Source organism: Melopsittacus undulatus, chromosome 6, assembly GCF_012275295.1.
Source record: "Melopsittacus undulatus isolate bMelUnd1 chromosome 6, bMelUnd1.mat.Z, whole genome shotgun sequence".
In the NCBI taxonomy this organism is placed as follows: domain Eukaryota; kingdom Metazoa; phylum Chordata; class Aves; order Psittaciformes; family Psittaculidae; genus Melopsittacus; species Melopsittacus undulatus.
In genome coordinates, this window is record NC_047532.1 from 21,693,389 (window position 1) to 21,705,531 (window position 12,143).

Genomic DNA, 12,143 nt, shown 5'->3' on the forward strand with positions numbered 1-12,143 from the left:
CACAGAATTTACTTTCAAGCCCAGATTGTTTACTTTCTTTACTGATACACTCATTAGTTTTTCCACACATAAAAGATACAATTCATGTATATTCTTGCAATGATTATGGAGTCATGGAAAACATTCTCTAAATATTTGAGGAGAGGCTATTTAAAGAAGTCGTAATTATTATATGATCTCAATTTAAAAAATGACACTGAAATACTTGCTATTTGTAGCTATTGAGGTGTTTAATCTGTTTTAAAATAAAATTGCTTTTGTATGATAAAACATTACATTTATAAGCAAAGAACAATCTATACAGCAGTCAACACCACTGGCTCTATGCAATCCTTGAAGGATAGGACCTACCAATTCTTTGAGTCTGTGGCAGAAAAATAAAACATTGTAAGACAAACCTTTTATGTCTATTAAACAGTTTGATTACTTCCGCTGAATTTTCTAATACACAAAACTTAAAAATGAAGTTTTAAAAGATTCTTTTATCTGTCTCAATGGAAATATAGTCCTGCTTCCTACATTTGGACTTGCATTACACCCCTTCTGATTTCTGCTACAAAAAGGATGGTCATTCTTACTGGAACTGGAAAGTAAGAACAGTTACAAGATTTTTTAATTTTACTTAACAGCAGAAGATATATCAGAAGCACACTCTCACTGCAGTTCTCCAGCCTGCTGTGTTGCAAGTAAAGTTTTTGAAAAGACTTCTTTTCTTGCAAAAGTATATTCTAATGTTTGCTTCATAAAAAGCATTTAAAAAAATTCTAAGAACAAAGTTAAAATGGAGCTAAAGATTTTTTTTCCTTTAATTTGAAGAATGTATTAACACAGTCGCACCAATATTACTGGAACTTCGATGCAATTCTACTTGTAAATTACTTTTTACAAGTTACATTCCCAGAAATATTAATAGAACAAGAAAATATACAAATACACACATTGGTAGGAGAAAGTAACTGGGACTAAAACACATGGTTTAATGATCCAAGAGCAGATGGCAAATAAGTGGGGTGGTGACATATTGAGAAAGACCGTGCCAGATAACAGAAGGAGCAAAGCAGTTTTTTTCTGGCCAATGCCTGCAGGCTTAGCAGAGGTAGAGCTGGCAGTAGAGCTTTAGGTAGTAAAGGAGAAATGAGATCCATTGCTGTGGTTTAACCACAGTCAGCTATTGAGCACCACACAGCTGTTTACTCATTCCTGAATAGTAGGATAGGGGAGAAAATCATAACAGTAAAAATGAGAACACCTGTGGGCTGAGATAAAAATAGTTCAATAGATTAAACAAATGCACATATCCTTTTTTTAAAAAAATAATAAATCAATAAAAATCTGAGACTTATAAGAAATAGTAATTATTATGTTCTTTTATGAATTAAGAAATTAAGGCTTCACTGCTCACCCACTCTCATTTTCATCTTTACAATAGTTTAATATTAAGGTGGGGTAACATTTCATACCAGGAAGTTTGGCAGTGCGTAAAATCCATTACTGAAAGGGAAAAAAAAAACCCAAAAAACCCAAGGAAACAAAACCCCAAAACCCACAAACCCAAAACAAAACACCAAAAAACTCCCCAAAACAACCAAATAAAAACCCCAAGAAACCTATACTGGGATACTAGTCTCAGAAAAGGGTTAGCAAAATGCAGGACCGCATCAAAATCAAGAACCTTTTAGGACAAGAGAAAGCATTTTGTATGTTTTATAAAATAAAAATATTTTATAAAAAAAAAAACTGCTTTCACCAGTGTGCCTACAACACCAGCTACACTAAAAATTACTCCAACGTGCATTTTTTTCTGTTGCTGCTTGCCCAGGTGCACTGCACTTATCACCACAGCCCCTGTTCTGAAGGTAAGTGAAGACTGCTTCCACTCAGAAGAGAGTTAATATATAACTGGAAAAAAGACTTGGAGACATATAAACACAAGAAAGGTCAATATAGCATTGGATTTTGCTTTTATTACCTCTAGTCTTTAACTCATCTTCTTCCACTTCTATATCTAAGTCATCAAATACAGCTGCTAGTGGAGTCTTCAGTGTGGGATTACTAGGTATTTTAAAATCCTTATGTGGAAAAAAAGAAAAAGGTATATTTACTTTCATTCATCAATTTTCCTCTTAATTAAGCTCACATATAATTTCATCAACAAATATAGGAACTCAAAGTTATGTGAACGCATTTTGAAATCTCACTGCACATAAATAACAGGATTTTACAACTATCCTGAGAAAGTTTACTAAAGAAAACCACACACTTTTGCTTCAGATTAGCAGTGACAACACTGCATGATTTTATGCCAACAGCTGAAGAGTCCAAACAAAGCAAATTATAGTATTTCTTTCCCTTCAATTACATACAATAAGCCAGCACTGAAAAGCTAATACAGCAATCATTACAAAAAAGTTAGTGTATATGATTTTGATGTGCCACCAGATGGCTCACTACATTTAAGGAAGACAAATGAAACCACTTGAAGCAAAATATACAAATAGAAGAGCATAGTATTAGGCAGGCAGACATCTACTGCATGATAAGCTCTTTGTGAGCACATAAATAAACATTCTAAACAAAACATCTGACAGACTTTATAAGTTCTATTGATTTTTTCTGTATATCATACCAATTTCCTTAGAAGATTAGAACACGTTAAGTATAACAGAAGTTCAGACTTCTGAAGGCAGCTTTATATCAAGTCACCAGAAATTCTGGCCAACAGATATTTTAAAAAAATCATATTCTAATGGAACTATTCCTAATAAGCTGGTGGCATTTTATGAGAAAATTATCAGGTAACATTCATACGAAATACTAAACTTAAAAGTGAAAATATTAAAGGATGCCCCTTCTACACACATTGAAAACCTGCCCATCTTTCTGTCTAGCCCTAGTCTGTGCATCACGGTACCTCTTCCATAGCTCAAGCAAAACAATTTTAGAAATATTGTACTCACACCTGTGTCAGTTTTAACTGTTATCTGTAATTTTTATATAAGTCTATTAAATATGCAATAAATGAATACCTTTTTTCCAGATTATTTGCATTATAACATTTACACTTAAGAAATTGCAGCATAACTATCTCCATGACAGCACTTTTCTACAAAATATATTACCAGAGTGAACAGTATCAATGTTAGTAAAGACTAGTGGAACTAGAAGGTAACAAAATAACAAGCCAAATCTAAACATTGTTGAAATTGGAGAACAGACAAGCAAACAGCATATTTCAAAGCACTCTGTGTAAGTCTTGCTTTGCTAATTTTTTTTCCCTTTGTCTCCAATACTACCTAATCCTTTATTCATTATTTTACTCATCAGTTACTATGTTAAATGTTAATAAGTGTGTGGTTAGGAACAGCTAAGCACTTTGTATACAGTCTTGTCTTTGATGCCATAATCATCTAAAGCAGTACAATCTTAAGTCTGTGTTTTACTCAATTAATTTGAACACCCCTGATACTGAACGTATTTTGCTTCTTGGCACTGTTCTGGTGCCACAGAATACTAATAGCATTATCCTAATTTATAGTTTGATACATATTTTTCCACATGTATATAACACGACATACTTGTCATTCTACATTGAAATTACACGCACTTATAGAATATACACAGGTTACTATTGCCTTCTTAGTAAATTCTTGCATAGTAGTTAAATTCCTACCTATTCAGGAGTGTTCGTGTGTATGCCACTTCACCAGAAAAACTCTCCCACACACGCATACATACACAAAAATCAACGCCTTTTCAGTCATTTCTCAAAACTAAAGAATAGACAGGTTTAAACCTCAGAAGCTAAGCCACAGGAATCCCTTATATGCCTTATATGATTAGCTGAATCAGATTAATAATTAGCATATATTTCACTAAAAATACTCAGATTGTATGAATGAATTTGTATCTTAAGCAAGTATCCATAAACACGTATGAAAGTATTTTGTTGCTCCTTGAAAGTTAGCCAGCAATTACTCTAGTGACTTCTGGAAACAACATTTTCAAGAGATGGAAATGAAGAAGCACAGTGGAACTGCTCCAGTCTTGTGACCTTAATTTTAACCCTATGCTTTTTCTGTACCTTACAGTTTAATGTAGACTACAAACTGTTAGACAGTAAGATGAAAAAAGCATTTTTAGGAAGCATGCAGTACACAGAGACAGAACATAGAAGATGGGCACCATCTTTTTAAAGAAATGTTATGAAAATAGAAATTAACAGAAGTTCATCCACAAGAAAGGAGGAAAAGTCAGTGTCTCATGTGGGGGAAGACATAATACTTAATGCAAAGCGACAGGTGCTTTTGTTTCACTGGATTAAAAAATACCTGCACACTATTTTCTTGTGCTTGGTGAGACAGTCTTGCATTTGGTAGAGGAGAATGAGATCCTAATTTTCTATCCAGGAATACTTCCTTACTACAGGCATAACACCAAACACGGAGTGTAGTAAGATTGACAGTTAGACAGTGTTTTGTCTCCTAAAACAGAACAAAAATCAAAACTGTGATTCAGAAATTTGGAATACCGATACGTGCAAGCTAGAAGTATTAAAATTCTACATCTTTCAACAATGAAACAAATATGTTAGAATATTAAAAATCAGCAATTACTGAAATTGTAGCACAAACTCTCCAACACTCATTTTTAGTACAAGTGACTAATTAACAACAAGCCACAGTCAGAATCTAGAGCCACTGTCATATCTGACATGCCTCTGTGCAATTACAAAAGTAAGAAGAAAGCGTATTGTCAGAAGTGTTACAATTCACAACAAACCAGCTTTCCAGGAATGTCTCCTATTGGTTGTAACGGCAGCTGCCTCCTCTATAATAAGTACAGTATTTGTTTCTACAGGTTTGTTGTAGAAAATTCAAGCTATTTAACAATCAATCAGAACAGTAAGATAAGAATCTTAGTTGAGTTACAGTACCAGGTGCTCATATCAAAACATATATTCCAGACTCAGTTATTTGTTGACAGCTTCAGACTGTGAAGCAATGTAAAAATTTGACAGATGGGAGAATATTTTTATTGTTCTAATTTTCACCTTTTTAACCTCTTTGCTTACTGTAAGACTGTGTACTCAGTTGCTAATGATTTTCCAAATATTTCCACCAATCTTTCCTGTATTTCTTCTTTATATATCAACATCAGCCAGATTTAAAGACAATGAGGGATGTTCTAGAAATTAGGAAAATATTACGACTGCTGCAGGATTCCCAGGTTCCTCCTCCCCTCATTTTATAAGGCCTTGTACAGGAACAGTATTTTTAATATAAACTGTGGGCTACAATTTCATTAGGTAGCCCTCCCCCTCCTAAAAACCATCAGATTACATCAATATCTCAGACAATTTTGATAATGAGAACATGCTTGATTCTGCAGCTTCAGCTGCATAAATAATTACAAGTCTTCAGAGCAACAGCTTATTAATTTTGTTGACGTGGGCACAATGAACTGTTTCATGTCAACCTTGTTTCTCTCAGTGACTTTACTGAGCTGTTTACTGGGGGGTGAGGCAACCCAGAAGAGGGTTCACTATTCAGAAGTTAAGTAACGGGATAATCAAGAGAAGGATGTCATCAACAGCAAGAAAACTACTCAAGCCCTTTCTTACCTGGCAAGTAAGTAACATTCTAAACCAGCATGTAAAACAGGAATAAAATACTGTAGAAAGCCAAGAAGTATAAAACTGTAAGCAAGAAAATCGGGGACCATCTGTTCTACAACTGAACTACAAGCAGCTCATAAATGTATCTATTGTAAAAGTTTTAGAACTGTAATACAGCTTAAACAGTTAGCTAACAAAAAAAATTAGATAGATTTATATTACTGTGCTATTGATTTGTACAAAAACGTACTCCTCTCAAGGCCCTGCCTGGGAAAAAATCAGGAGTGCTGGTACAATGCAGACATAAAACATATTTCTCGTAAGCCTCTGATATATACCATTTGTTCATTTTCATATTCAAGGCGGGGGATGTTAGCATTTTTAGGGACCAAAAATTGCCCAGTGTGGAACCTTAGATGTATTTTCCGATCAACAAACTGTAAAGTAGAAGTAAGAATTTAATTTAATTGGAAAGTCAGCAATTGTGAAATGACACGTTAATAAAACTGCTATCCTTCTGTCCTCAGTATATTTGTTAAGAGAAAATGATACATCTCCTTTGCTTTATTTTGGTAAATGTTTTGCTTGTACATGTGTGTGCACAGAACAGACAGCGAGTTTAAGACCCAAACAGATGCACTCAAGTTGTCCAACCTTGCCAGAATTTGACATGCTGTGGAACTTAGTGCACACGCTCCACTGCTTCTACCAAGCTGGATCAAAAAAATCAGGGAATAGCAGGAAAGGACATGCCTGGCTCAGTCTAAAGTTTCTTCATCTGTAGTCACTGGAACAGGGAACATAACACAGAAACAAAGCACCTGTTTCTGGTAAGTTATACTTCATTACACCTGTTCAGCTTTTATCTTCATTAATCCAACTGCCTTCTATCAGGCAGCCGCAACTGTAAAAAGTCAGACTGAAGAGTGAAATACTTCATAGAAGTGGAAGTACTCAAGAAATCTTTTGCCTATGCATCTTGAAAATCACCTCCAATTGTTGTTGTTCTTTTAATTTTCACCATGTTCTTTTACAAAGTACAATGTCAGAATTACATAATTACGCAGCTGCAAAAAAGACTAAACTCTCATGCTCCTACATTAGAAAGACCAAATCAAGCTTCCAGCTACATTAACACAGGTTATTGACTTCACCAAAATGAGTAAAAAAGTTCTCTAACTCTACTTCACTGCTTCAAGTAACTGTATTACGAACTAATGTACATACCTGGGAATGGGTGGTACTGTGATCAACATAGGATTCACCACAGCCAACATATGTACATCTGTTCTGTTGAGTAAGATATGAGGAAATACACAGAATTAAAAAGTGTCATCAAACAGATTTACAGAATAGGAATATACTGCCAAACCCTTTAAAAAAATTCATTCATATTTCAAACTTGCAGAGTCCTATACAAACCAAGAGACATGCACATGAAGTGTTAAATATCACCTAAAGCAACTAAGAATGCTGCAAGATTTAACTCAACTCCTCTCACTGGTGGGCAGTGTTAGATGTTTAATGTGTTTGGAATATAATTTTTTGCCCATTTTGATATATTTGTTTGCATTAAAGTCAACATGTATTTGTTACAATTTATGATTTTATAGAGATGGTTACAGAAAATATAAAGTTAGCCCAGTGTCTAAAATACTGAATTACAACAGCCTCAAGCACGACACATTCATACAAACATGCCTGTATGCCCTATCTGCAGTGCCTATATTTCAAAGTATTACTTCACAATTCATGTTTTTTCACCTTTAGATACGTTTGCAGCACTATATGGTTAAATACTTACTACATTCTAATTATAACACGCAAAATTGTTGATTTTGATTGTTGATTTTAATTGTGCTAATTGCAAAACATATTTGGCTGAGTTGAGCATGCAATCTTGCAGCTGCCAATCTTTAAGCAATTTTCATTAATTCCTCATTTGCATGAGTCAAGACAATCAGGAGGGTACAGCATGCTATCTGTATAATTAAGCATGTTAATTTATACAATCAAATAGCAACTGAACACAGTCAATTTTCTATATTAAATAATCACAGATATTTGTTAGGTTACAGATAATTAACATGCTGGGATCTCACCATGTTTTTCTAATGAAAAAGGTGAAGACAAGATGCCAATTCATCCAAGAGGAGATACATCACAGCATGACACTAAGTGTCCTACTGCAATTACAAAACTCTCCTATGGAAATGTTGGTATGGAACTGAGTTTTTCAGTAACAATTTAAGAGCTCTAAGTGAGAAATACAAAATACGTTTTAAGCTTCACACTGTTTCCCCACCTGTATCCCTGAACACCTTTCCTACTTCCAAGAGAGTTATTGTATGTAATTAAAAACTTCAAGACATCTAAGAAATACACATTAAACACTGTCTCCTTCCTCCTTCATTGTTATGTCTTATTGATAAAAGGAGCAATATAATCTGACTCCTAGCTATTACCACAATCCACTAAAAGGAAACTAATGAAGTAGATTTTTAAAAATCCTCATACATACACCCAAAGGTTGGCATCTTCATGACATGACTTGGACAATAGTTGCCAATATATTAAGTCAAGCCTATGAGAGCAGAATTTCAGTCTCTGGAAACAGCTGTATGTCTGAAGAACTCGCGAGACATTTACAAAATAAATTAGCTACATATTTTCCTGGTGGTATCAGATCAATCAGAAGAAACATTTTCAGAGCTGTTTTTTTTAAATACACTGAAAACTACATGCTTTGTAGACAGCAAGAAGCGTAAGACAAAAGCTTATTTCAATAAGAACTAAAGAACTGTATCCATTGTAAAGACTGTAAAAAAAAAATCATACAAAGTTTGAAGAATGTTTATATAAACTCCCACAAGTTTTAAAATAAGGTGGGTTTTTCTTTGTTTTGCTTAAGAATACAAAAGTCAGAATGCATTTTTATGTTGCAAAAAAAATCAACATTTATTGCTAGATATTATTACTACACAGGCTAAGAGACTTACAGAAAAACTCTGTACGCTAAACTTTGCTCTGGAATAATGTATTATTCTTAAGGTCTACCTATATGGAGAAAAGAGTAAACATATTTTTCTGGTTTTTAAAGAGCTAAAAAGTATCATAACTCAGGAAGAAACTTTGACTGTTACTCAATATTGTTAAACTACAAGAAATAAGTACTTGACAGAGGGTACATAATTTCAAAAATATAGAACTGCATAACAGGTTTTGCTTTTAAATAATAACTTGAAGAAAATAAAGAACTTCATTATAGTTGTTTTCTGAAAAAAAAAAATACTACCAACTTTATCTACAGATTACTAGAAAAGGATCCTACTATAGAAAAGAACAACTTACCTCTAAGCACGCCCAAAGGTTGGGTCCTCTGACTTTACAGTCCTGACAAGTGCCCTAGCAAAGTTACACAAATAAGCAAAGTATTATTTAATTCACTTTCACCAGTAAGACACAACTTCCAGACAAAACAAGAAAAAACACCCAGTACTAGCTGAATAATTCAAAGACAAAATAAATGATGTATTGATAGCCAGCATAATTTTGAGGTTGCTTCATAATCTTAAGATGAGCATATTTTTCTAGTAACAATTTAGATCTGAGTTTTCATTTTAAACCCAAATTTGTTCTTCTAAATAAAGTATAAGCACATATCATACTACATTATTATAAAAAAAAATTTAAAAAGTGGTCTTTCCCATAAATTTATTATAAAAAGAAATGACAATGATAGAACTTGTAACAACTGCATATTTCTGTTTGCAGAAAGGCAACACTACCTGCAAAGCTTTACCAAAAAAGATGCAACATTACAAAAACCTCTCTTCAGCAAATTCACTGTTACACTTTTCAGATAAAGAAATTTAACACCATGGACACCTCCCAGCTACTAAAATGGGTTACAAGATCTTTAATTGTTCCATTTATTAATACTAGCTGGAAACCAAGAGTTCAGGGAGGGGCAATTTCTCAAACTGTGGCTCCTCCATCAAAAAGTGAACTGTTGTCCAACAAAAACTTAAGCATAAATTTCTTCATTAGAGTTTCTACTTGGAGCCAAGTCAGTTATACTATATTACATTAATATTCCAAATAACTGATAAATCAGTGTCTGAAAACAAAGTTCATCTTGCTGTTACGCTAACTGTTTTAACTAGTAATTTCATTACTTGCTCTGGAAAACACTGCTGGGAAAGATAACTTAAGTACTGAAAAATATCTTTTCAGTTTTATCAAGACCATAATTCTTCCTGCATTTCATTTAAACCTCACTATTCTAGTACAGAATATTTTATCAATGGCTAACACTTAAATGCATCTTATAACTAATAATACATGACAAAATATGTAGCTAAAGTAAGTGACCAGAGTTAACTGTGTTAGGAAGAAAGTAAGCTGCTATAACTCACATGAGATTTCTGTATCAGCTCCTCTTTTGTTATTTCACCAACTGATTCCAAGTGTGGGCAATTGCTGCTGGGTGATGACATTTTAGAATCTGTATTTTCTATGAGCCTGTAGATGGGATTTGCAAGAGCAGAGAAACACTTGTCAACAGAAGAAAGAATGGGTAAAACCCGATCCTTACAGTAGGCAGCAATATTTGATATCTAATACACAACATACACATAAATTTTAAAAAATGTGCTTTTTTAAAGTAATGAGCTTTTCTAAAGTAAGTTAGTATAAATAACTTCATAAATACTAAGATAATCCAATAGTACAAATTAAACACAGCCGACTTCTAAATCCCCTGAGTGGAGGAAAGCTGGTTTGGATTAATTATTTAACTTCCTGAGATCTTATGCAACACTCCTGAAGGGTGCTGAAGCTGTGAGGGCTAAAATCCACATGACTTGTTTGTCAATGGAGAAGGAAACTTTATCTTGCTTTTATTTATTTACAAAGGCACATTCTATACTCAGGTATATATCAAAAGCAAACTGAAACTTGCAACTCACATGTAGCACCGAACACTGGGTGAGCTCTTCTTTTGTTCAAGTTCTCTCTCTCCATACAAGGCCTCTGAGGCAGACATAGAAACTTATCAGAAAAAGAATGCTAAATACAGTCACTTTGTCATTATCATTTTGATAGGTGCAGAGAAAGCCACGACACTTTACAGAAAGAAAACACAAAACTCAGTAATACTGTCTTTGTATAAACACTCCAATTGCCACAGGCAGATAAGAACTTTCCAAGAACTTTATCACTTAATTACTATTGATACCTCAATCTCTCTTAGATCCCAAGAATTCTTAAGCTTTCTTTGATCAATTATTATCTGCCCAATCTATCATTCTTTTATTAGGACTTGCACCTAAACTTCTATCCTAACTTCAGTGAAGCCCACTCTGTGATCAATAGATCACAGCCTTTAGCACCATTATCAGCACCCCTTTCCACTTTACCTGCTTGCTTTGGCAGGTTTAGGTTTGCTCTTTCCACTACGTGACCAATAACGCCTTTGATCATTAAGTAACACGGGGCTTTAACAGCTTGCGGGAAACCAAACTTTGCCTCCTAGGTATCTCAGACACACTTCCCAGTAAACTTTCAGTTTATCTTTGACTTGATCTTTGCTTTCATTGCCTTGCAATAAGATAGCTTTGAATCAAGAGTCATTTCAGCTCCCTTTAGTCATAAATGGGGATTTTTATATATGGGCATGTATATGTATAAATAGTCTATATTATTCCTATAAACATTCCTTTACAAATAATATAGAAGTATTGTGTATTATTTGTATAGGGGTAATTTACAACACTTCCTATAATTTATTATAGTTATGCATATATATAATTGCATCAATATACTTAAATACATTTTATTTATATATTAAAAATATATATAATCTTGTGCATTATACAGAAATATATATATACTCAAGTATGTGTGTGTATCTTTCAGTGTTTTTGAATATCATGTTGACAGCTGTTCAATAAAATATTAAAGAACTCATCTCACAAGACTGGAAATATTACAGTAAATTAATAATTCAGTATTTTTTTCAAGATGAGGTCTAAATTCTCTTCCTGGACCAGTGGTATGACATTTAGAAAGCATTACTCAAATATACGCTGCAGATGGAGAAGTATTTCCTCAGTTCAGCATCCATGTGTAATCTATGTGAAAGACGCTTCAAATATGAAAACTACATTTTTTCAGGCCAAACCTCCTCAACTTCAGTCACATTAGCATGCTGTTCTGAACTGTAAAGCTCCTTTTCAGAACAGAAATGGAAACATGAATGCATGCTTCTTTTTTCACATTTTGCAAGGTCTGTTAAAACATTAAATATGTACAAGGGAGTTTCAAATAAAGCCCTGACAACCTTGAAAAAAATTCAGTGTGAATTAATGCTGATTTAACACAAGGGCTTTAAAAGACTTGTACAATGGATTAGGAAAGCTTTAGGCTTACTTTTTTTTATCATGTAAGAAGCTTTCCGACTGCATTATTCCAAGTACTACAAAGCAATGAATGAAGACTTTACCTCATGCTACCAGATTTGTATTTA

General features: G+C 33.7%; 1 protein-coding gene across 5 annotated transcripts in view; it reads right to left on the reverse strand.

Annotated features, from left to right (window-relative positions):
* USP33 (ubiquitin specific peptidase 33) overlaps positions 1-12,143 on the reverse strand; it is a 46,353-nt gene that overhangs the window by 25,812 nt on the left and 8,398 nt on the right. For all 5 annotated transcript variants that reach the window (XR_004080871.2, XM_031050928.2, XM_031050927.2 and 2 more), the window contains exons 2-7: positions 10,585-10,648; positions 10,033-10,138; positions 8,966-9,019; positions 6,842-6,904; positions 4,329-4,481; positions 1,970-2,069 (exon numbers count right to left, since the gene is read on the reverse strand). Coding sequence is in view for 4 of the 5 variants with exons in the window: in XM_031050928.2 (XP_030906788.1) it covers positions 1,970-2,069; positions 4,329-4,481; positions 6,842-6,904; positions 8,966-9,019; positions 10,033-10,138; positions 10,585-10,586 (478 nt within the window). In the remaining variant the exon portion in view is untranslated. The remainder of the gene's footprint in view (positions 1-1,969; positions 2,070-4,328; positions 4,482-6,841; positions 6,905-8,965; positions 9,020-10,032; positions 10,139-10,584; positions 10,649-12,143) is intronic.